At 40.1% G+C, this 27,212-nt stretch overlaps 1 protein-coding gene across 1 annotated transcript in view; it reads left to right on the plus strand.

Annotated features, from left to right (window-relative positions):
• Nucleotides 1–5,776: 5,776 nt before the first annotated feature.
• The window catches only part of WIPF3 (WAS/WASL interacting protein family member 3), a 53,427-nt gene continuing 31,991 nt past the window's right edge, over nucleotides 5,777–27,212 (plus strand). Inside the window, exons 1-2 of the mRNA XM_042471512.1 lie at nucleotides 5,777–5,883; nucleotides 25,202–25,523. Of these exons, the coding sequence (XP_042327446.1) occupies nucleotides 25,254–25,523 (270 nt within the window). The 5' untranslated portion in view covers nucleotides 5,777–5,883; nucleotides 25,202–25,253. The remainder of the gene's footprint in view (nucleotides 5,884–25,201; nucleotides 25,524–27,212) is intronic.

Raw genomic sequence — 27,212 nt, forward strand, 5'->3', positions numbered from 1 at the left:
AAGAAAGGAAGAGGAAAGTAGCAATGCATTATAGTCTACTGTGTAAATGTGGGACGTGTCCTAGAAAATTAGGAAAATTATATAGAATGGCCTCCACATGTATTATGAGTCCTCCACATGGAGGACTGTCCTCCACACCTGGATTGTAAAACATAGGACCATCCTCCACATGCAGGACTGTCCCAGAAATATAAGACTATCCTCAGTAGGACTGTCCTAGACACGCAGGACTGCCCTCCAAACCTGGATTGTCCTAAATGGGAACGCTCTCCACGTGCAGGTCTCTCCTAAAAATATAGGATGTGTCCGACAGATCATGGCTGTACTAAAAATTTTCTAAGAGGGGCATACCCTAAAAATCTAGTCCTGTAAAAAGAGGAAGTGGAACACAAGAACGAATTGTCCTATGTTTTGTAAATGTGGGAATTATCCTGGAAATATAGGCTGGGTCCGTAATTTCTGAGATGTGTCCTGGCATTGTAGGACATGTCCAGGAAACGTCTTGGGTGTTGAGTCCATAGGCCCATTCTTGTTCTAGATAGCCAAGAAAAACTGAGCCTTTATAAGGCTTAGAAGTCAAACATTCCCAAAGTTTGGACCTCGAGAGGTTTGGGATTTCAACTTCTAGAATTGCTGGCTGTTGGTCAAACTCTCTGGGTGCTTGTGGGAGTTGAAGTGGAAAAGACCTGAAAGAAGAAAGAGGAAAACAGCAATGACTTATAATGTAACACACACACAATTCTCATTTTAGAAATCAAACCTTCTCAATGAGAATCATGGAGGGTTCAGAAGGGCTCCCGCATATATCTAAGGACTGCAATACCACCACCAGCACCACTCCAAATACAATTACCGTACTGAGCCCAGAAGCTCCTGTGCTGATTTTCCAGTATTCCACTTCTTTCATCATAAACTATTTCTTTGGCAGGATCAGCACTTCTTAGCACAGATAGTATAATCATCTTGAGTGTTGCTGTCAAAAACATCCAAAAGAAAGGAGGAGGATGGTTTTGTTTTTTAGGAGGGCAAGTAAAATAATTTTTAAGGCACAAAGAGTGTGCCATCCACAGTCCTACATAAAATCTTGATATCTTTGCCTGTCATTCTCCATTGAATTTTGCATACGTAATTCCATACAACCGGGTTTCCCCTGCATTGTTCTGGCCTTGCTTTTCAAAATCAAATGCATCGGAATAATTGCTAGTGCAACCTTACTTGGAAACAAGCCCACTGCTTGGTAAATATATTTAGGATACGGGTGGCAAGCTGTCATGGGGAATTAAAAAGAAGGTCGATGAATAGTGTAACTGTTTATTATGGATTTCCTCATGACCAAAGAGTATTTGTGACCCACAAAGTGGCTGAAATAAAGAATACTTGCATAAACATACACTTGTGTATTGTTGAAGAACTGTGTATCTTAGTATGCAGAGATGGTATTTAGACCTACTACTAAATAATATAGTGTGGGCACATGGGATTTTCATACTGTGTGAGGCATGGCAGGATAGTTACAATTATAGCGACTTTTGTGGGTAATTGCCGGTCTATGAAAGGGACTGAGGGGGGGAGAGAGAGAGAAAATACCCCTAGTACACTGTGACAAGAGTCTTGAAAAGGCTATTGTGACTTTTCTTTACAGGGTATTCAGGTTACAGCATACAGCATAAGCAAGCTTAGAACTGCAAATTATAGTAGGAGAGAAAAGAGCACTATTTGCATGTAGATTCCTAATAATGGTAAGGGGGGGGACTTTGTGATTAAGGAGCCAGCAACATTTTTTACAAGAGAGTCAACAGTCATATGTGTGTGTGTATGTGAAAGCATAGCTTTGTTGTTATTATGTGTCTCCGAGTTGATTCTGACTTATGGTGACCCTATTACAGAGGAGACTCCACCACTCTCCGATTAAATGATAACAAGAAAGAAGGATAAATGCTCATATGACGTAAACACAGAACAGAATAGAATTTTTATTACGGTCACAGACCAGCATAAATATAAACACAACGTTTTCAGAACAGCTATGGGAGGAAGCTTTAAAATTATATTGGAAAAGAGGCCCTGTGAAATCTCATGCTGTCCTCATTGTAATGTTCCTCATGGTCTAATACAGGTAGGTAAACCCCAGTAACAAAGTAGACATGTTATTAAGCATGACTTCTTTGTCAAAAAAAATTGGGTGGCAGAGGCAGAGGTAACATGAAAAGAATAGGGATAGGTTCCTAAACCACAACAAGAACAGTCCAATATCTTTCAGGAAATTTTTTATTCAAAACAAACAATATGCACTTGAGAAATAATAATAATAATAATAATAATAATAATAATAATAACAACAACAACAACTAGTCAGGTAAGCCTTACTTGAATAAGGCAAAAAATGTCGAATCTTTAAAACTTCTTCCATTGAAATTGATCTGCTTTAAACATATTTATTTTGGCCTGCCTGTTTGGACCCTGAGGTATGTCTGTACACTAAAATGCTGCAGAATTAAAGCAACCTTCCACAATTGGGTAGACTCCAGGTGTGTTTGACTACATCCCCCCACAATCTTCAGCCATTAGCCAAGCTTGACTACAATGCTCACCAACCTCTGTTAGCATGCTGGACAATGGTGATGGGAAATGATATCTAACATCATTTGGAGGCCCATCGCTTCCCTAATCATGCTATATTGTAACAGAAATTTCAGGAAACTTAGATTTCTAGGATTGGCAGATCAATAGGATCAGCAAGAGGACCTAGTAATTGAAAATCCATAAGTTTATTTCCAGTTGTCGACAAAGGAAAACATTGAACTCAGTGGAATTCAAGTTCCAAAAGCTGAGAACCCCGAACAAGACAAAATGGCTCTTTTTATATTATTCAAGACAAAGAGGCTTCTTCAATACACCTGATTGGCTAATTACAATTTAAACATATAGAATTCTTACAATCAGAACAGAAATACATGCATACATTAAAACTGCATCATCACGCCTTACCCCTCGTTTAGGAATTCAGTGGCTTTCCCTCCTAACCTTGCTTCTGAATGTCTACTATGTATCCTTATCTCAGTAGTTTATGTTATGTCTTTCTACTGGTGCCAGCTTCCCTTCAGGTCAAGATGCACTCACTATTCCTTTCCTCTAGTAACTCCAAGCCTTTATTTAAAAACTATCTCTCTGGCTGACAAAGGTGACTCCATCTTTCTATAGTTTTTATATTTCAAAAAGGAATTTCCACTACAATATAACAGCATCCTTCAATTGTATGCCCTCCACATCATGCTGCTTGGGGATGCTGGGAACTGTCTGGAGTCAAACACATAAAGAGAGTAGAGAGATCCTTCCAGTCAGAGAAAACCATAGTAAGCTAGATGGGGCTACATAAGGGAGAGCCATAGATAATACAACAAAAACACAATTATAATTAACAAAAGACCCATATGAAGGCTTAGCTTTGTTTACTTTGCCTGTTATCTGTACCTTGACTTTTTATGCTTTCAGTAAACACTGCATTTATTCTTAATTGATGCACAACTATTGTGTGTTAAAGACACTCCTCCAAATTAAATTTGCCCTGACTATTTGTGAAAGATTCATTGGAAGAAATCCACATATAAACAAACCTCTTTGAGAAGAAAAAGCAACAGGTTTAGATAACCATCTAGCATCCGCCTTCCCTGCCACTGTTCATGATTGTACCTTTTGCCTCTTTGGTGCCATTACTGAAATTCTGTGTATAATTGAGTCTGGCAAATTCAGATGCTAAATGATGTTTCTTTTACTTGTATACAGCTCAAATCAGTATATTCTGCAGCTGAGAAGAATTTAATTCAAGGTACCATCTGTACTGGATTTCCTGAATCCCTGGGGCTGAGTCTGGCCCTTCAGTGGCTAAATGTAGACACACACAGCCCTGAACATACACTCTTCCCATTATACTATTGTATAAGGGGAAGGGTTCCCAGCTTTTGTACTGGTTTTCTCCCACTCTAAAAGGCTGAACTGGAAATAAGAACTATTATGGTAAAATATGGCTGCATCTATGCATCAGAAATAACCTGGTTTGACACTGCTTTAACTACTCTAGCACAGTGCTATTGAATTCTGGGAATTGGAGTTTGTTGTGATCCCAGAGCAGAGCTCTAAATTCCCAGAATTCCATAGCACTGAGCCAGGGCACTTAAAGTGGTATCAAACCGGGTTATTTCTGACGTGTGGATGCAGCCTGCTATGCTGGTATATTTGGTTTCATCCTTTTGCCTTTGGTTCCACCTATTACTGGCCTGCAGCTCACAAGACAGTCTCTAAAACTGAATTCAGCTTTCTTACTAAAAGAAGGCTGAATTCTTTGCTGTATGGTATTGATGGGGATTATTTGGTTGTCCAAATGTTGTTGGACTCTAAGCAACCTCAGCCAGCAGAGCCAGAAGTGAGGAACTATGAACGTTTAGGTCTAATAATATGCAGAAGGTATGGGACAGTTAAGATGTGTAACAGATAATAAATCACCACTGGATAATAAATCACCACTGGAAAACATGCTTACTGTGAGGGTCAGCAGTGGTTTGAGCGTCCGACTTTGACTCTGGAGATTAGGATTCAATTCAAACTCATGCAAACCCATTGGGTGACCTTGGGTCAGTCACACACTCTCAGCCCCAGAAAATCCAATGATAGGTTGCCATAAGTAAGAAACAACTTGAAGGCACACAACAACAATGCAATAATTTCCAAGACTATGAAATATCAACAAATCATTCACTTGCTCAGCTTTCGGTGCAATACATGTGCTTAGCATATGTTCACAGTGGCCTTCTGTGTTCCAGGTTGGATGTCAGGAAGTACAATATTCAGTAAATGGTAGGGGAATGTTTCATCATATCAAGTCACTCTGTGATTAATCTTATGATATCTTTCCTGGCACAAAGGGACTTCACTGGGAAATTCAGATTATAAAATTGTAAGTTGTCAGAGAGTTTAATTTGTTAATTTAAGTCAGAACAGAGACAATGATGTTTCAGTCCCATGGCAAGAATGATTTGCTCAAGAATAGTGATACTGTGTTATTCCCCAACTACTGCTATTGTGAAAGGTAGCATATGTGTATGTTTTATGTTTACCTGTAATGTCACAGACTGTCTGTGTAACATTTTATTGGTATTTAACTCCAACCTCTACAATTTCCCCCCATGTTTTTGTTCATATGTTGATGGACACCCATCTGTTGCAGAATCGAGGCTCATAGTCCTTGCATCTGATGAAATGGATTGTCGTAACTTGCCTTGAATGGGAGAAAGGCGGGATATATATAAATCCTTGACAAACATAAATAAAATAAAATTTGGTAATTATTATTATTATTATTTTCTTATATCCTGCCTTTCTTCCAATACAGGGACTCAAGGTGACCTGAAGGGGGGGGTTGCCTTTGCCTTGGCCTGCCTCTGAGGCTGAGAGAGTGTGACTTGTCACTGTTTGCAGTTGTGCACCTTCAAGCCCCCTATTGCTCTCCTTGTTGTGTGCCTCCAAGTCATTTTTCACTTGTAGAGACCCCTAAGGACAAGTTTCTTCAGAGAGTTTTTTTTTAATCCCCTGAGGTTTGCCTTGGCCTTAATCTGAGGCTGAGAGATTGTGACTAGTGGCCGAGGCGGGCCTAGAACCCATGACCCTCTGCTTCTTAGTCCAACGTTCTAACCGCTGCGCCACGCGGGAATCAGCCTACCTGCCGGGTTTTTGCCGAAGAGGCGTGGCTATGGGGTTTGTGGGCGTGGCTTTCCCGAGGACCCGCCCACTTCCCACGCTGCTGCTGCCAGAGTAGCCAGAGACAGAGCAGAAGGAGCAGTAGCGCTAAGGCTCCTCCAAGGCAGTAGCAGATTGCCATTTGCAACCCAGGTGAGTTCTTCTTGCTCTGCATTCCCAGCCTCTTGCTCCTCCTTTCCCCTTTCCCTCCTCCAGCATTATCTTGTTGCTGATGACAGCCTAATAAAACCATATGATGCATATTTAAGAATAAGCAGCAGATACAATTGTTAAAAATGTTGTTGTTGTTGTTCTTGTTGTTGTGTGCCTTCAAGTCTAGCATCCCTACCACCAGATCTTTCTTGGCTAGAGTAGTTCAGATTATTTGTCTTTGCCTCCCTCTGAGGCTGAGAGAGTGTGATCTGGAGAGCTGGGGGCTAGTCTGTTGTTGTTGTTGTTGTTGTTGTGTATATTGTGTGTCTTTAAGTCGTTTCTGACTTATGGGGACCCAAAGGGGAACCTATCCTGGGGTTTTCTTGTGGCAAGATTTGTTCAGAAGGGGTTTGCCTTCGGCTCCCTCTGAGGCTGAGAGAGTGTGACTTGGAGAGCTGGGAGCTAGTCTGTTGTTATTGTTGTGTATGTTGTGTGTCTTTAAGTTGTTTTTGGTTTATGGCGACCCTATCATGGGGTTTCTTGAATAGATTTGTTCAGAGGGATTTTTTTGCCATTGCCATCCCCTGAGGCTGAGAGAGTGTGACCTGAAACTTATGTTAGCCAAAGCTCTTCAGAGTTGGATAGCTAGTCTGTTGTTGTTGTGTGCCTTCAAGTCATTTCTGACTTATGACAACCCTAAGGTGACCCTATTGCAAGGTTTTTCGTGGCCAGTTATTCAGAGGGGTTTGCCTTTGCTTTCCTCTGAGGCTGAGAGAGCGTGACTTGCCCTCGAGTCCTCCGCATGTCCTAATTGCAAAACAACGCGCTGCAAAATTTGGATGTTGAATGAAAATGTAGGACATGACCAAATAAAAGCTCGAAGCACTCAATACAAAGGTAAATCCATGGTTCTTAGTCATGCTCAAAATGGAGGACATTTTGGATTACCTCCTGGACAGAAGGCTGAAATGTAAGCTGTGTCTTGGAAAAGGAGGAACCTTGGTCACTTTGCATGTAAATAAAAAATCATGCTTCTTGGTCATGCCTTACATGGAGGACATTTTGTAATCCCCCCTGGACAGAAGGCAAAAATGTAGGACAGATCTGGTTGGTCCCCCTGCCTCTCCTCCTATTGGCCCCATACAGACAGGCCAAAATAAAGCTGCTTCGGGTCACTTTGGATGTATGCTGTTTAAATGATGCATGCGTCCTAAGAGTCCAGAAGCCACGATCCAGTCCTAAGGACAGCTTTGGAGCACAGCTTTGGAGCAGCTTCCGGACTCTTAGGACGCTTGCATCAGTTAAACAGCATACCTCCAAAGTGACCCAAAGCAGCTTTATTTTGGCAGTCTGTATGGGGACTACAGAACTACAGTTCCCAGGATTCCGCACTGAGTCAGGGCAGTTAAAGCTGTCTCAAACTGGATTTTTTCTGCAGTGTGTTTTGAACCTATGTTGCTTCCGAGTAAGGACATGTCGCTATGCTTCAGGTGCCTGACTCACATAGAGGAACGAGTTTTGAATGTCCCTGGGTTGTGAGAGTGCCTAATTTTGAACACTGGTTGGGCCCTTGCAGGAAAAGGCCATGTAACTAGGCTTCTGCACTGCAGAAATAATCCAGTTTGACACCACTTTAACTGCCATGGCCCCATCCTGTGAGATCCTGTAATTTGTTGTGTCACCAGAGCGCTCTGACAGAGAAAGCTGAAGATCTCACAAAATTACAGAACCCAGAAATCCATAACATTGAGCCATGGCAGTTAAAAGCTGCATCAAACTGCATTAATTCTGCAGTGCAGATGCAGCACAAGTCAGATGCCCAGCTGGTCCAGAAGAGAGACATTTAAAGTCCTGGAGAGTCCAGTAGGTTCTTAATGCGTTGTCAAACTGGTCTGTATTACAAGGGCTGGAAATAAGAGCACTGAATTGTATAAATGCATGAAAGACGGTGCCTAAAAACAGCATTTGTTTGACTTTATTAAATCCTTGAAGTGAAAGCTGTGTGTGTGTGAATAAAAAATACTGCACAAGTTCACACTTGGGAGGCTGTGGGGGTTTTCCTTGCAGGTTGAGGACCTCTGCTGCTTCTGGAGGGTGGCTTATTCTTGCTCTAAGAACGGCATCCTTTGCCAGCAAGTTTAATTATTACCTGCTTTGGGTAGCTATAATTACGTAACTCATTTTCTCAGTTGTGCTTTCTTTAAATGAAGTTCTCCAGGAATCAGTCAGAGCGGTTTCTAAGAAAAGAGGTTCATAAATGTGGCTTTTCCCTTAAAGATAGGACTAAAAAAAATAAGAGTACATCCGAAATGGGAGGGATGCCAAGTTTGCAGAGCCAAAATGTGGGTGGAAAACAGGTGGGATGGAAATCTGGCTTCCTAATAAGAGCAAGTGTGTTGGCTTAGCTCAGGTTGATGCCAGCTTCCTCGAATGTCTTGAGTCAGAGTGCCAACCTCTGACATGTTGCAGCCCAGTCACATCTTGTGGTCCACATGATTCCTGCTTCTGTCTAGATCAGTGGTTCCCAAACTTTGGCCCTCTGGGTATTAGGACTTCAGCTCCCAGAAGCCACAGTCAGCTTGATCAACGTTCAGGAATTATGGGAACTGCAGTCCAAAACATCTGGAAGATCAAAGTTTGAAGACCAGTGGTCTAGATAGTGGATACATTGGGATCTGCAGATGATCTGCAGGATCTTGGCCAAGTACAGTGAACCCTCCACATTCTCTGGGGTTAGGGGAACAGGACCCCCGTGAAAGTGGAAAAAATAAAAACACTTTTTTTTTACCTGAGGGACACCTCTCCAGGGATTTATACATCCTCCAGGGCAAATCTGTGGTCTACATCAGTCAAAAGTCACTATAGATTTGCACTGGAAGACCTAAAAATGCCCAGGCAAGTGTTGTCATGCCCAGCCTGGAGGATGACTCAGAGGACTCAGAAGATGAGCCAGAGCCTCTGGGACCTGAGCCTGCAATTGGGGAGCCTGAGGCCGGTCCTAGCTCTGCTGTAGCAGAGTCTGTGGCCTCTCCAGAGGTTCAGCAGCCAAGTCTGTCTGGGGCCAAGGCTGTGGACATAGAGGAGGATCAGGGTACTGTGCCTACCTTCAGGGAGCGTTGAGCTGAAAGGGAGGGCCTTCGCAGATCACAGAGGCTTTATCAGAAGCGAGTTGGTAATCACACAACCTGAACGCCTGCTGCCTGCCGATTTAGGCAGCTGGAGCATGAGTGTCTGGTTGTCAGTGATTATCTGACCTTCTTGGAGGAACAACTCTGTCTCTGGCTCCCGTGGCTTTTTGGACCAAAGCCTTGATTATCTGGAACCCTTGACCTTGGACAGCCTTATCAACCTGCCTATCTGATACCTCAAATCTTGGACCGTTTGACAACTCTTTTGATAATCCTTCTTTTGGTACTGCCTTTAAACTGAAAGACTGTGTTGCTTGCACTGACTCTGCTAGCCGGGGGTTCGCTTGTTTGGGAACTAGGCTGACCTTATCAGCCATTTGGCTGCTTTCCCGGACAAGTGTTTTCTCTAGGAATCTCTAGGTCCTTCATCGGGACTTTTGGTGGACATTGGTCATAGATAGCGTCATGCTGCAGGATCTATAGATTCCTAGGGAGAACATATTAATTAAATCAATAAATAATAAAATCTGCAAAGGTCAAAGCTGCAGATGTGGAGGGCTGACTGTATTTACAACTACTTTTGGTTTGACTGTAACAGGCATAATTGTCTTGAGTCCCTATATTGGAAGTAAGGTGGGATGGAAGTAAATAAAATAAGAATAAAAAATAATGTAAAAGCTAACAAGAATTCTCGTGAGGCAAGCCTCTTTTAAGTCTAATCACTGCAGAAATAATTCAGTTTGACACTGCTTTACCTGCCATGGCTCAGTGCTTAGGAATTTGGGATTGATAGTTAGCTGTGGCACCAAAGCGCTCTGACAAGGGAGGCTAAATATCTCTCAGAACTATAAATTCCAGGATTCTGTAGGATAGAGCCATGGCAAATCAAGCTGTGTCAAGCTGGGTTATTTCTGCAGTGCAGATTATCTTTTATTTGCCAGTCTCAGCTTCCTTTGCCTGTAGCATAGGTTGGCTTTAACCATGTATGTATGTATGTATGTATGTATATTCACACTACACCAGAGGCCTCAGTAGTGGGTGCGAATTGCACCCGAAGGGGGGTGGGTGAGACAGCTGTCCTCAAACATTCCTATTTGCCAGAAATCGGCTGTGGCATTCCCCTGTGTCCCTTTAAAATGCTGAAGAGATGGGGTGAAAGGGGTGAGGCCCAATGGGAGGAGAAAGGAGAGGTTTTTTTCATTTTCATTTTAAAATCGTAAAATGTAATATTAAAATTTTATTTTTAAAACAAATCTTTTAAAATGTTATTTAAAAACATCACATTTCCCCAAAATTGTCACTTTAACAACATGAAACTGTGTACATGAAAATACATTTAGGCTGTGCATATGATACTGTAATTTAAAGGTCTGCAGTGGTCTTCACATTCACTGGGATTAGAGGTGAAGGACCCCTGTGAATATGGAAAAACTGCAAATTTAAAAATATTGTTCCTTTTACCTAAGAGAGCACCTCTCTGGGAATTTCCAGGTTCTCCAGTGCAACTCTATAGTCAACATCTGCCAGTCAACATCTGTTGATCATAGAAGCATACTGGAGAATTTACAAATACCTAGAGAAGTGTTTTCTCTAGGAACTTCTAGGTTCTTCAGCACAACTCTGTGGTCAATGTCTGGCTGAGTTGTGCTGGAGGACCTAGAGTTTCGTATAAATAACATTAATCAAAACCGCAAATAATCAAATCTGCAAAAGTCAAAGCCACAAATCTGGAGGGCCAGCAGTAATTTTAATTTTGCTAGTTATTTATGTCGCAACTGTTACCGTTACATTTAAAGATATATGGGAATTACAATTTATGAGTAACATTAGTACAGAAAATATTACTAAGGATTCTGTATGGTGTGGGTTGCTCAGTGATGGAGGTCAATGTGTGTGTGTGTGACAACAATCCTAGTGATGCCACTGCACTACATGGTTACAGCACTAAGATTCTGCTTTAACTGCCATGGCTGCAGTATATGGAATTTTGGGATTTGCAGTTTGCTAAGGCACTAGCATTCCCCTCTTTAAACTGCACATTCCAAGATTCTATAGGAGGAAATAATGACAGTAAAGATGGAATCACTTAGATGTGTATATGCATGTAATTCCATTTCTGTGCCTTATGGTTAGAGTACACAATTGGTACCACTTTGTTAAAGAATACTGCCTCATTCTTCCCAAGACACTGCGTTGCCTATGGATCTGGTTAGCAGTTCTTACGATTCTACTAAAAACAGACACAACCCACAATATAGCAATATAGGTTGAGTCTCCCTTATCCAAAATCCTTGGGACCAGATTATGTGTATATTGGATTTTGGAATACCTGTGATTGGAGATGGACCCAAATCTTAACACAAAATTAATGTATGTTTCACATATACCTTATAAACATCCCATGAGGGTTGTGTTATTCAATGTTTTAAAATAATTATGTTCATGAAACAAAATTTGTATACACTGAATCTTCAGAACGCAAAGGTGTCACTATCTCAGACACCCATGAAAAAAGTTTTGGATTTTGGAATATTTCCAATTTTGGAATTCTGGATAAGGGAGACTCAACCTGTATCAGCTTTGTTTTGGGTTGTGAACAAAACACCTTAGACTACATACTCAAGAATAGATACTGAGACCTATATAGAGGCAATTGTTATTATATATTTAAAAACAGATAGCTAGCCTGCATGGAGCAAAAGGGATGGCTACTAGGATAATCAAATTGTGAAGCCTGAAGAAGGCTAGTCTCCTGCTGGTAGTGCTTTCTTGTGAGTTCTCTGTCTCTTCATATGACATCTGCCTTCACTCTGCATCTGCGTAGGTTGCAGAAGCTTGCAGAAACTTATGATTTCCCAGCTGCATTAAAGGTCCTCAAATGTCTGAAGGATAGAAAATCTGACTGCTGCCAATGCATTTTGGGATGTGTGGCTGTATCCATCTACTTTGCTTACAGCTAAAATCTGAATCACCACATATATTAACTTTATTCTCTGTGTGTGTGTGTGTGTGTGTGTGTGTGTATCAATTTAGACAATGTATTTTTATTAGCTGTTACTGGAGTGTAAGAGTGTGGCTTCTTTTCAGAAGCCCCATTGGCTGCATCCGCACTGTAGAAATAATCCGGTTTGACTCCACTTTAATTGCCATGGCTCAGTGCTGGGGGATTCTAGGAAGCATAGTTTGTTGCTATAGCTGATGCCACAACAAATGACAATTTCCAGGATTCCATGGCATTGAGTCATGGCAGGTAAAGTGGTGTCAAACCGGATTATTTCTGAGGTGCAGATGCAGCCATTATATTCCGCTGGCCTTATTCCCAGGTAAGTGAGTACAAGACTGCACTTAACTAGAAGTAAGACCTATTTAATGAAGATTTCTTCTGAGCTTGCACTGTTATTCTGTCCACTGGGAAAGCTAGTGTTTTTAATAGGCTGTGCTCTGCATTGTGTTTTATTTGCATTTATGAGTCAAACCCCAAGCTTGCATTTCTAAGCAATTTATACATCATCTTCTAAGAAGGCTCAAAGTCATCTTGTCATTTAAACTTAAAATAAAATAAAATAAAGGAGCCCTAGCTCTGCTGTGATAGGTTTCAATTCTATTTACATTTGAGATACTGTACTTGGAAGGTTACAGTGACTGGCTACGTATCTCTTCCTGTGTAATTCAATTTATGCAATAACAGATACATCTTTTATTGCACTTTATGTCTGCACTTGATTAGGAATGGTAATTCTTCATTACTTAACTGCCCCACCAGTGCATTGTTATTATTAGACCTCTCATCCATTTGTATAAAACTTAGTTGGTTAATCAAGTAGTTTTAATTTATTAAAATGTCCATAGCCTCAGGTCTAAAACATATTTATACAGTTGTGAGAGTGGGATAAAATGTACAGTGGGATCTTATTATCAACTGGGTTTGGTTCCAGGATCCCCCGTGTGGATAACAAAATCCGTAGATGCACAAGTCACGTTAAAAATAATAGAGCAAAATGGTGTCCCTTATATAAAATGGAAAATCAAGGTTTGCTATTTGGAATTTAAACATTTTTGGAATATTTTCAAGCTGTGGATGCTTGAATCTGTGGATAACAAATCCATGGATAAGGAGGGTGGACTGTAATAGGATCTCCAAAAATGTAAATTGCCCTAATTTTTCAAAGGACTACATGAGGTGATACAGGTCTTTCATATCTTTACAGTAGTCCGTTAATGTTTCCTCTGAAAACTCTTTGAAGATAGTGATTGCCATTTGCACTATAGTACGGTGCACAGTAAAATGCATACAGATAAATACATGCCTCATTGCCTATAGTGGTGCAGTGCTAAATTTTGAAGCACAAGAATTCATTGTGACAACCACTGCCCCATCACTGACAATAACTTTGGTCACAAAATGATAATTTCAATTCCTGGGAACATCCACAAGTGACAGTTCTCTTCTAAAACAAGTTCTGGGACTGTGGCTGAATTCTTTTTTAAAACAAAGTGTTCTTAGGGGTTGAGGTGGGTTACAAAAATGGAAGTGGATTTTTACTCCCTTTAGTTTTTTGTTTTGCACAACTGAATTTAATCCAATGATTTGTGAATTGCCTGTTGCAAAGAACACCATTCTGCAAGTGTTTGGCATATGTATAAAACTGTTGGTTCGTACTATCTAGCGCTGTGGAGAAATAGACACATGGTGTTTAGAGGTAAATTGTCATTTAAAACATAGCTAAACAGTTAAGTTTATGCTATCAATGGTTTAGGCAGCTTTTTGCAACCCAACAGTCCTCAAGTAGGTTGGACTACACCTCCCCTCATCCACAGCTTGCCCAGTAAAAAATGTAGGCTGTTTTGTGATGGGTAACATAATGATCATGGCAAGAAGGTGGCACAGTGGCTGGTGGATGATGAAAATCGTAGTCAAAAGTATCTGGAGAGTGCTAGATATAGCAGTTGTATTGAGATGTACATAGACTGTGTGGCGATGTACATCGGGGGGGAGCTTTAATTTTTGGTCCCACATGTGTGTTGCGTATACGTATCTGGCCATTTACTGACTTCTGGCTGCGATCCGCTTTGTTTTGGTTTTTTACTGCTTGGTTATTTGCTGCAATGTCATTTTAAACATGATAACATAAAAACAGATTTAAAATCTATTCCAAGGGGGATCAGTTTGTGTGGCCATGTCTGATGCAAATGCTATCAAATCAGTGTTGTATGTGGCCAAATTATAATGAGTGAGGGGGGCAGCTTCATATCTAGTTGAATTAGTCAATTAGTTGTGCACAAATCAGGGTTCTTCTTCAAAACAGAAAAAAAATTTATTTGTTCTTGAACTCAAGATAGTATGCATGTTTTGAGATGAGGCGGGGGGGATGCTTCCCCAGTAGGTTTAGTGCAAAAACTATGCATGGCCACACACCTCTTACGACATCTTTCTCTTGAAACTAAAACAATAACTATCTCATTTTTCTTTCTAGCAACTACACTCAATATTTTTCTGGCAAAACTAGTGAATTAGAATGCTATGGCTAAGGATTTCAAAATATGCATGTATTTCTTGAGCTGTATTAAAGCAAAATGTCATCATGCTGGCTTGTAATAAAAAAGGAGTTAAGAAACTAAATAACATTATTGCCACATGGGATTGTGTGTTGGTTTTATGAAAGCCAGATACATGGAGGTATACATTAATTTTTTTATTTTTATTTTTTACATTTCTCTACCATCCAGTAGCAAGCAGCCAATGCTCCCACTGTCTTGGCTCAATATATACAGAAAGATATATGCAGACACCACTTCTTTTAATGTTGCATTTTCTGGGAATAGCTGTGGTGCATTAAAGGCAAGGCTTAGATTAAGACGGACTGAGGTCTTAAACCAGGGCTTGGCAAAGTACAGCCCTAAAACCACATGTGCCCCTATACAATTAAGAATGCTTTGATTTTGCTTTAGCTGCCATGGCTACATCTTATTGTAGTTTGGTGATGCACTAGAGCTGTGGCTGAGAATTTGAAGTATTCCACCTGTTCCCTAAACCATGCCTTGCTTTGCTTCTGTTTAAATCCACTGCTGAGGACAGCTGTTTGGTTTAATGCTGGATATGCTGAAGTGGTTAGTATTGGGAAGAGATGAACATGCAAAACTGTCTGAACCCATGACTGGAACCATTAGCATGTTTTAATACTTTTCATAGCTGTGCAGTTGTACACTTGGCCCATGAAATGTTAGTGCCTACACTGGAAAATCTAGATTATCTCCCCCTCCAATTCTTATGGACAGAATGTTTTTCTGAACAGTCCAGGAACTGTGTGGACGCTGCTGTTCCTGTATAGCTCATGTTAACTGCAACAAGAAACTTTGCTCTGAACGACTTTGGTTTTGCCCCACAGTTCAAATTTCCCTTCTCTTTGCTGCCTAAAAGGTTCTCCACTTGATCTGGCAATGCATATAGTTAGCAACTTGCTATTCAAAGCCAGAAGAATGCCAGATTCATTCCTAACACAATGCCCACACTCTCTGAGGAAGTTCACTTGGTAACTAATGGACCAGGATGGATGTTGAATCACCTGATATCACCTCTATGCTCTCTTTCTAAAAGAAACACATAGACGGAAATGCATATAGACATCAGGGGGTTTGTATAATCTTGGTTAGTTAGTTATCAGATGACTTTCCCCAGAGAATGAGGAACTGGTATTTGAGATGCATTTGACACAGACCTAAATCCTTCGGGTGAAGTGAAGTGATAAAAGCCTGTCCTTCAAGGCAAATTTACAGCTGTTCCTATCAAATCTGGAATTCTTTCATTCTTTGATTTAAATGAGCTTTCCTTTCTACAATAGTCAAGTGTGCTTTATGTGAACATAAAATCATCTGAGCAGGGTCCCCGCACCCTTTAAAAAATCAAAATAAGTTAAATTGATATGAAATACCTGTTGCGTCTCTGCATAGAGCTTATGGGATATGTTCTGCCAGCTCTTCCTTACCCTGAATGGAGCTTGGAAATGCCTCCTATTTTGATTGCGACTTCCAAAATCATTCAGCCACTAGCCCGGAGGAACAGAGCAAATTATTTTCAAAGCCTAGAATCTAGTCTTATTCCGAGCCTAAATCCAGTCTTATTCCATCCATCGCTTTATATCCCACATTTCTCCCAAGCTGGGACTTGTGGCTTATAAAAAGATAGAATACAATAGTACACATGCAAAATGAAGATTAAAACAGCAAGGATAGGTTCCTTCAGGTATTGCTGTCCACAATCCTCACGATCCCTTACTATTGTCTATATCTACTATAAGCCTGCTATGGTCCAACAACAGTTCTAAACGCTACATGGTCCCTTTACAACCACATGGTTGAAAAGCAGTGAAGTAATGCATTTCTCAGCTGCCTTTAAAGACTAGGCTCTTCCCTAGGCATCTTACAATAGAGAAGGTAAAATTCTGTGTCAGTGTAATATTATGCATATTTAAGAATAATCAGCATAAAAAATAAAATATTGCTGTTGTGAGCATTCCAGTCATTTTCAACTTATGGTGAACCTAACCTATCATGAGGTTTTCTTGGCCAGATTTGTTTGAGGGGGTTTTCCATTGTCATCTTCTGAGGCTGAGAGTATGTGACTTGGTCAAGGTCACCCAGTGGGCTTCATGGTTGAATTGGGAATCTTCAAAGGATGGGACCTGTGAGATCAAACAAGGATAAAAAAAAAATTTAATGCATCTAACTACTTTACTCTTTATAGTGAGAAATTCCATTATGCCTTGCCATTAGGGCCAGGTTGCATTGATGGTAGTTGTAGTCCAACATATCTGGAAGACATAAAGATAGGAAGGCTGGTCTAACTGAGTGGCAAGCTGCAGGAGAATCTGAATAACAGGTTTTACCTTTGGCTCGCTAACTCAGTACTATTCAGTTTCTAAAGAATTTCCAAAATGGAGCCACAGTGCTTGGACAAAGGCTGCATCCACACTTCAGAAATAATCCAGTTTGACACCAATTTAACTGTTACAGTTAAATGCTGTGAAATTCTAAGAATTGTAGTGTCTTGTGGCACTAGAGCTCTCTGACAGGCTAAATGTTTCACAAAACTAAACTTTCCAGAATTCCACAGTATTGAGCCATGGCACTTCAGATGGTGTCAATCTACATTATTTTTGCAGTGCAGATACAACCAAGGATATGGTAATGAAAGGCCTCTACCAAGATCTAGAATGAATTACAGTACTGTATCTTAAAAAAAAAAAGCATAGTTGTGCTGTCCATACATATGATCAAATTGATCCAGGACGATTGAGCTATCTTGTTCAAGGGTAGCTTGGTCATCTTTCCAAGTGCTAAAGAGATCTGAACTATGTAACTATTTATATATGTGGTCAGGGGATCTCCACCCAAAGTATAATTGGTTGGTGACCCTAGGAAACTAGGAACTGACCACATTCAGTGGTATACCACATGCTGTGCACAGAAAAGGTTTCAGGCTCCACTGCTGGCCTATGGAAAGGGATAGATAGCAAGTGGTGTTCTTGGAGCCTTCGAGAACAATGTCAGTTTTTAAAAAATTTAAAAAGTGCTGGATAGGTGAACAAATGTTTGGCATATAATTTGGTTACTGTTAGAATAACCCCACTGAAATCAGTGGGACTTAAAGTTTGTTGTTGTCACCAAGTCTATTTCAGCTTCTGTTGACCCCATGAATGAGAGACCTCCAAGTCCTCCTATCGTCAATAGTCCTGCTCAGGTCTTGCAAACTCAGGGCCATGACCTCCATTATTATGTCTATCTATCTGTAATGCAATCTTCCTTTTTTCCTGTTGCTTTCTATGATACCAGGTCCTAGTGCCTTTTCTAGTGAGTCATGTTTTCTCATGATATGTCCAAAGTATAATAGTCTCAGTTTAGATACCTTGGCTTCTAGGGAGAATTTAGGCTTGATCTGCTCTAGGATTCATTTATTTTTATTTTTAGCAATCTGTGGTATGTGTAGAACCTTTGTCGAGTACCACATTTAAAATGACTTGATTCTGTTCCTTCTTCACTGTCCAACTTTCACAACTATATATGTAAATTGAAAATACAGTGGCTTGGACAGTATTCAATTATATATCTTTACACTTCAGGATTTTGTCTAGTTACTTCATAGCTGCCTTTCCAAGTCCTAGTCTTCTTCTGATTTTTTGACTGTAGCCTCTATTCTGATTAATGACTGAGCCAAGGTATGGGAAATCGTCTTCATTGTCTGCTTTAAAGTTATGTAAATCATATGTGATCATTATTTTTGTTTTCTTGCTGGTCGACAGGAAATATGCCTTTGCACTTTCTTCCTTGACTTTGTTCAATAATTGTTCCAATTCTTTGCTATTTTCTATTAGGACTGTCCTGTCATCTGCATATCTTGTATTGTTGATTGTCCTTCGTCCAATTTTCATGTCTGCTTCCTTCAAGTCTAATCCTTTTTATACAGTATATAATATGTTCAGACTACGAGTTAAACAGATAAGACAGTAAAACACAGCCTTGATTGACTTCTTTGCCAATTGGAAACCATTCTGTTTCTCTCTATTCCGTCCTGACAGTAGCATCTTGTCCTGAGTACTGGTTATTCATCAAGTCGTGGCACACCCCTTTCTTTATGAGTAAACCATTTATTTTCATGATCTACACAATCAAAGACTTTCATATATTCTGTAAAGCACAGGCTGATTTCTGAAATTCAGTGGTGCACTCCATTATTCAACATATACTTGCAATATGGAGTTTATCACACAGGGGAGAAAGCGTCATGCTCCTGATTTTTTTTTTCTCTTACCATTGCGCAATTGCAAAGATGATGATCACACAACGTCGGGATGAAAGTGCCATGTTCCCGTCAGATTGTATTAACAATTTAAATTGTTAATAACATCTCAAAAGTGCAATCTAAATGTTATTACCACAAGTGTGTACTTACAAAGCATACAATTGTGCAATTGTGCATTTCTGCAATTTCAGTTTCATTCCCAGCTTGCTATTCAAAATAACAGCAATGATGATTTGGAGGTAGCGGAGAACCTCCAGGATATCTCTTCTGTGCCTGTACAGAGACTACAAAAATAGAATCATAACGCTTCAGGTATGTACACTAAAAGCGCTATTCTTCTGTAATTACAGTGGAACTGCATCGTTTTTGGTTTAGGTGTGATCCTCTCCCGTTACTGTTTTGTTGCTATTGCGCTGTTGAGTAAATGTGTAATGGTAACAGAAAAAATGGGATCATGACGCTTTCTCCCCTGTGTGATAAACTCCTATGATCCCCAGTGACTCTTCCTTTCCTCAACCCAGTTTGTACAGCTGACATTTCTCATTCCTTACATGATTAAAGTCTTTGCTGTAAAATTCTGAACAGCACTTTGCTTGTTTGGTCAATGTAATAGTCCTGTGGTTACTGCAATCCTTGGTGTTCCCTTTTGGGGAGATTGAAATGTACTTTGATATTTTCAAATTTGTAGGACATTCTTTTATTTTTGATATTTTTTGACAGATTTTAGTTAGAACTAGAGTAAATTCTGTCTGTGTAGCCTGAAGCAGCTCTATTAGTGTGTCATCTGATCCTAATGATTTATTTCTTCCAAGTATTCTGAGTGCAGCTTCCACTTCACTTTCTAAAACTGTGCATTTATCTTCAAATGGTTTTTCCGCTATACTACAGTTGGCCCTTTGTTTTCATGGGGGGTCCATTCTGGACCCCCCCCCCCCGCAAAAGCAGAGGCTCCTGCTTATTCAAGCACCATAGGCTTGAATGGAGCACACCCCCATGTGTGCGGCAAGGGCGCTTATATTCAAGGGCATGGATCCCAGATCCGTGCACTAGGAGGGGCAATTGTATTTATACTATTGCTTATACATATATAAAATCGGCTCTTCTTATACATGGATTTTTTTATACATGGATTCAAGCACCCACAGTTTGAAAATGTTCAAAAAAATATAAATTTCAAATATCAAACCTTGATTTTACATTTTTATATGGGACACCATTTTGCTATGTTATTATATTTAATGGGACTTGAGCATCCACAGATTTTGTTATCCACGGGGGATCTTGGAACCAAACCCCAGCGTATAACATTGTTATTGCCTTGTTATTGCCTTGTATTATCCCCTCTGTTCTAAGACACCTAGATTCCCAGTGATGGTAATTTAAGCCCTACTGAGATCGGAGGGTCTGTTCTAAATCTGGAACTAACCCATAGTTTCATCTAGTAAATTTCCTGTACTGAACAGGGGATTGGGCTACATGACATTGTTGTTTTTTAGAGTATTGTTAATCTGAAAATAGTTAGTGCTGAATTTATGCATAAGCTAAGTAAATTACAATTTAAGGTCTCATATTATGACAGGCTTCTAAAAAAATCACTAAATTTAAAGGTTTTACATCAGTGTGTTTATGTGTATGTGGTGCATGTTGAGTGTTTAGCTATGGCGCTTCTTAAACGTGATGTGGCATTCAGCTTCGGCATCTTGATACTGCATGGGATATAGTGGACCCATGTGGTTTTGTCATGCTGCCAGTACAGCACAAGGAGAAACAGCATGGAGCGGAAAAACATTTTTTAGTAAGGTCTGAAGAGTGTGCATAATGGGATCAAATTGTACAAGACTAAATACCAAGCAGACCTACAGCTGCTCCTGTCTTTTTCCTATTACTCACAGAGACAGGATGGAGAGTGAACGTGTGCTAAGTGTGCATTGAGGGAAGAGTACAAGCTATGTGGCTATGGGTGGAATTATTTGTGTGATATTTCCAAGCATGATAGGGAAGGAGTTGTGTAGGGAGGTAGAGGAGCTAACAGTATTGTTGTTAGAGACATTCAGATAACGTTACTGAGACAAAAAATAGAGATTGAACTATGACAATTACCAGTATGTATCGCTAATAATGTTTAGGCCAGCAGACAATGGTGGAGCTTTGGATTTCCTTCTGCATTCCAGGGTATCCTGGAATTCTTCAAGAAGATTAGCAGACAAGAATCAAACTACCTGTGATTAGGAACTATTTCGGTTTTCTTCTACCACAACAACAGCAACAATGGAACATTAATAGCATATGACTTTTGTAGGAAGTGTAAGGGGATATTTTGCTTCCCCTGAGGCTAGTAGGAAGCACACAGGAGGTGTGTAGTGAGACAGAAAGAGTTCCACCTCTTGCCATCCTGCATTCCCAATAAAAATTATTCCCACTTGGGCTTGCTGTAGATAATTTTTTAAAACACAACATGCTGCCCACATTTAATGTCAACTGCAGCTTGGCTGTAACTACAGGTTGAGACTTCCTTATCTGGAATTCCAAAATATTCCAGTACCCAAAACTTTTTTCATGGCTGGCTGGGATAGTGACACCTTTGCTTTCTGTGGTTCAATGCACATAAACTTTGTTTCATGCACAAAAGTATTTAAAATGTTGTATAAAATTACATTCAGGCTATATTTACATGAAACATAAATTAATTTTGTGTTTAGACTTTGGTCCCATCTCCAAGACATCTCATTATGTACATATATGCAAATACTGGTATTCCAAAATCCATAAATTATGAAATCCAAAACACTTCTGGTCTCAAGCATTTTGGATGAGGGAGACTCAACCTGAAGTTTGGTTGGTTATCCACAAGGCCAGATTATCAGTGGTTCAGTTGGTGCAATTACTCCAGGCCCTTCACTGGCTCCAAAGGACCAGTTCCAAAAAAGAAGATGAAAAATCCATACCTTGCTTTTTCTTCCTCAGTCGCTTCTTGAATCTTCCAACAGATCTATTGTCATTAATATTTTGAATGTTATATGAATAATTGAATAGAAATGCATGGGGTCAGGCTGCTAGTCTCAAAACATTTATGTGTTGCAGTCTATTGCATTGTATATTTCTTTTAGTATTTATTTATTTATTTATTTATTTATTTATTTATTTATCTGTTTAATTTCTGTACCAGCACTTCCAGATGGTGTGCACAAAGAGGGCCCCTGCTTCAGGGCTCCAGTCATCTTAATCTAGCTTTGTTATCACGTTTCTTTGCAGTATATGATCACAGTGGGTTCTCAGTGAATTATGGGAGTAGAAACCTTGGTTCTCGTGAGCCTAGGGTCAGTTTAAGACCCCCATGACATGATAAAAATGTGCATGTTTCTAAGAATTGTGTGCAGTTTAATAATTTAGGAGCCTCTTATCTTCTCCAATGGAAACTCACTGAGTGACCTTGGGCAAGTCACACACTCTCAGCTTCAGAGGAATAGCCACAACAAACCTTCTCTGAAGAAGCTTTCCAAGAAAACAATATGATAGGTTTGTGTTAGTGTCACCATTAGTCAGAAACAAGTTGAAGGCACATGACAACAGCAAACAACAACTGTTATATGGTTTCCTCAGTTAGTATATGAATCCACCATTATGTAAGGTATATGTGTATGTCTGGATTCAGCAAACCTGAAATGTACCCTATGTGAACAGAATGTGTGTACATTAATACTTGCCCAGAATCATGTTCTCCTTATTTGTGACAGTTGTGCTGGGATCCTCTTTCTGCCAGATCACTATGAGATGAGCTGAACACAGAAAGCTCGAAAACTACAGAGGTAGAGAACTAGGAATTCAGATTTGCATTAGAGAATTTCTTGTGTCACCATGGTACCAGTTTTCAGCAGAAGCTTTTGTTTTTCACTGTAGAAAAAATGTGTTTGTGCCTGTGCTTCTAAATAATTCAACTGAATTTAATAATTACAGTATAATCTATGGTGTAAAAATATGGGAAGCCTGAAGGGGGGGCAAAATAATGAAGACAGAGAATGCATCACATCTTTATTCACGTTGTGTCTTAAGCTTCTCTTTCAACCATAGCATTAGGAGTATTATTATTTCTAGCATTACCTTGGATGCTAGACCAAGGGAGCCTGTGAGTTGGTATCTAGTCTAGATTCTAGTGCCCTTCTTTTCATTGAGCTCACATTTGGTGGGGGAAAGAACTGGAAAAAAAGGAGGCATGGGAGTATGTATTGTGCCAAATAAAAGCAGAGATAGGGAAGATGATGTTGGACTAGCTCTCAAAATTTCTTGGCAGCATAGCCAATGGTGAAGCCTGATGGATGTAGTCTAACAAACATATGGGGAGCCAGTGTGGTGTAGTGGTTTTAGTATTGGAGACCAAAGATTGGAGACCAAAGAAAAACCTATCATAGGTTTTTCTTGGAAAGATTTGGTCAAAAGGAGTTTGCCTTTGCCTTCCTCAGAGGTTGAGAGAGTGGGGCTTGCCCAAGTTTACCTAATAGGTTTCCATGGCTGAGCAGGAATTCAAACTCAGTCTCCAACACTATGCTACCAGGAAAATTTGAGAGCCACAGTCCAACATCATCTTCCCCATCTCTCCTTTTATTTGGCACAACACATATCCCTCATGCCTCCTTTTTTTTTCCCCCAGAGTTCTTCACCCCCAAATGTGAGCATAAGGAACAGGTGGGCATCACCTAGAATCTAGACCAGAGACCAACTCACAGGCTCTCTTGGTCTGGGATCCAGAGTAATGCTAGAAATAATAATACTCTTAATAATATTATTGAAAGAGAAGTTTAAGACACTGTGTGAATAAATGGCCTTAGAGTCATCATAGAAACTACTTGAAAGCACATAACAGCAACATATTCCTTATGTAAAAGAAAACCCAACCCAGAGTATGAATTTGTGCACAGAGCATTGCCTTAAGACTTTTAACATATTGTTTATGAACTTGACTTTTAAGACAAATTATACTTTACGAAGTAGTAAGAACATACATGGACAAATGTGCATTGATTGACCATTTTGTGGAAGAGGTCTCACTAGCAAAGTTGGCCTTTAAATTTAAGATCATTGCTAGATTATTGTAATCTGCACTGCACAGCTGGAATTGTACGTTCAGAAACCTGAGTCTTGAACGTGAAGATTGTTGAGGGTAAAGCCCCCCCCCCACACACACACAAGAATTAACCTCAGAGAAGCATAGGAAGGGATGCAAGCCCTAAGTAAGCCAGTATCATGAAGAAGCTGAAGTATCATCAGTTTGCCATGAGTATCAGAGAAGGGTATGAAGCTATTTTGTGCAAATTTAGGTTCCTGTTTTGCTTCTCAGATGAACTAAGGTCTCTCGAGCCAAGTCAGGTGTTAAATAATGGCTCAAGAAGGCAGATACAGAATTGAAGAACAAGGAGCCTCTGACACCTGCATGCTCACCAAGGAATTCATTGCCAGAAGTAGAATTCCCAAATAAATCTTTATACACACAAATCTATTTTTGCCAAAGCTTTCTTGAGTTCAACTGCCTAATTTAGGAGGAAATAAGATTTTTTTGTTACTGTCACTATTGTTAAGCCATTCAGAATTACAAAAAAAAATGTTATTGCAAATCAACCAGACCTACCAGTAGAATCCTGATCATTGTATAGCAGTGATAAAGGCCAGAGAAAGGAGGAGGCTTCCCAAACCTGATATAATCAATATTATTCCATTTCAGCAGCTGGATTTGGGGGGGGGGGGGGGGGGGGAGTAATGCGTAATCCTCAGTGGAGTGGTAAATATATTGTGTCATATTGGAGTTCAAATCACTGGATTCCCTTTCATTTTAAGAAAAGAAATAAATGGGCAAATGGAAAATTGTATGTTAACGGGGAAAGGGTTCTGCCTAGTCTTGTCTCTTACATTCATTTTTCCTTGGTTCATGCTGTGACAGGGTGGGGTGGGGGCTGGTTTAACACCTCAGTGAGAACTAATTAAAGACAGGATGACAGTTCTCATGCTTAACTACTGTTTTCCCATTTCCATAGAGCAATGTTTTGAAATGTCAGGATGTCTTGCAATTGCTTGATTGATTTATTATTATTATTATTATTATTATTATTATTATTTAAAAATAAAAATAAAAAATGATTTCCATTTTAGTTTATTAGTGGTAGCAATGATTTTATGGAATTGCATAAATGTTTCTCAGACCTTAGACAACTGTTTTGAATACGTGTGTGTATGTGTGTGTTATGAGGGTGGGGAATGAGAAAAAGTGAAAGCTTATCCCATCCATCCACCCATCCAGATCTATGGTGTATGAAAAGGCTTCAGCTTTACAGAACATCACTCTAGAAGCCAATTCTTCTCAATTTATATATTCAATGTAAATTGAATTTTGTTTTTCCTCCCACAGCATTGTGTCTGTAACTGAAAATAGAAATAAACTGAAAATAGAAACCTGAGAGATGCCTGTGCCACCTCCGCCGCCACCTCCTCCGCTTCCACCATCTCTTTCCGGAGGTCCACCACCTCCCCCTCCTCTTCCACCATCATTTTCTGGAGGGCCACCTCCTCCTCCTCCACCACCACCTCTCCCAACACCTTCTTGTGGAGGACCACCACCACCACCTCCTCTTCCATCACCTTCTTCTGGAGGACCACCACCACCACCACCTCTTCCATCAGCATCTTTAGGAGGTCCATCACCACCACCCTTGCCATCTTCAAGTCCTCTGGTAAGCTTTTCCTTTCAATTTGGATACATTATGAAAACCATTTATTTATTTTATATCCCTTCATTCTCTTAAGAAGGGACCCAGGATAGCGTACAACGAGGTTAAATAAGATAGCTGATGAAAACTGATAATAAAAGGTAAAAAAACCCCACAATTAAAGAAGGTAGAATGTGAAAACACCACTAATTTTAAAAGTAGAAAATGATTTTAACAAATAACAATACAGCAAAAAATAAAAATACAGAACCACCAATCCAAAGACTCTTCTCCACAACCAAATAATAATCAAATGTCTGTTCAGATAAAAAGTTATTTATTTACCAGTGAAAGAAGACCTGGCCTGCTATGGGAGAGGATCCCACAGCTTGAGATCTCTCCTGTGTCCTTAACAGATGGGCCTGTGACTATGGTGGAACTGACAGAAATTCCTCCTCTAAGAATCTTAAGACTCAGGCAGATTCACATACAGAGATACAGTCTTTCATACAGTCTGGATCTGAAAAATAAAGGACTCTATAGGTCATAACCAAGAGCCTGTGTGCTGAAATGGTTTGAGCATTGGACTACGACACTGGAGATCCAGGATTTGATTCCCTGCTTGAGCATACAAAATCCCTGGGTGACATTGGCCATGTTACACTCTCTGTCTCAGATGGCAATGAAGAAATTTGCCAAGAAAATCCTATGATAAGTTTGCATTAGTGTCATCATAAGTAAAAAATGACTTGGAGGCATATTATTATTATTATTATTATTATTATTATTATTATTTATTCTTATATACCGCTATTCCTTTTTCAAGATCATAGCGGTGTGCACGTTAAAAACAGTATAAAAACAGCGTTAAAACATCAAATAGCAATCTAAAAACAACAACTACAGGTCCTAATCAGGACTTTGAACTGTGCCAGAAATAAGCCAATAGCCAATGAAATGTTTTCAACAAGGGAGTTACATGCTCCATGTAATTATTTTGGACCCCCTGAAGTTTCTGAACAGTTTCCAAAGGCAATTCTGTGTAGAGAGTGTTACAGCAGTCCAGACAGGATGTAAGTAAGGCATTTGTCCCTATAACCATTTTAGATATCTCCAGGAATGGGTGCAGATGGTCTGCTATTCTTAATTGTGCAAATCCACTCCTGGCTGCTGCTGAAACCTGGGCATTCAGTTTCATGGCAGAATCTAGGTGTAAACCCAACCCGAGATTTCAGGGGGAATATAATCCCTGCCAGCACAGGCTACCTCCATACTTTCTGACAGACCTTGAGACTAACCAGAAGTAAAACTGCTGATCCAAGGCCAGAAGGGAAGGCACCTCAGAAAAGAACATTGGGAGGAGAAAGAGGACTGCAGGAGCTCAAGAAGAAGAAAGCCAGAAGAGGAGAGAAAGGAGGACTGCTGCAGTACTGCTGATCCAAGGCCAGAAGGGAAGGCACCTCAGAAAAGAACATTGAAAGGAGAAAGAGGACTGCAGGAGCCCAAGGAGAGGTAAGCCAGAAGAGGAGAGAAAAGAGGACTGCAGCAGTACTGCTGATCCAAGGCCAGAAGGGAAGGCACCTTAGAAAAGAACACTGAAAGGAGAAAGAGGACTGCAGGAGCCCAAGGAGAGGAAGTCAGAAGAAGAGAGAAAAGAGGACTGCAGCAACACTGCTGATCCAAGGACAGAAGGGAAGGCACCTTAGAAAAGAA

This window comes from Sceloporus undulatus, chromosome 6, assembly GCF_019175285.1.
Source record: "Sceloporus undulatus isolate JIND9_A2432 ecotype Alabama chromosome 6, SceUnd_v1.1, whole genome shotgun sequence".
In the NCBI taxonomy this organism is placed as follows: domain Eukaryota; kingdom Metazoa; phylum Chordata; class Lepidosauria; order Squamata; family Phrynosomatidae; genus Sceloporus; species Sceloporus undulatus.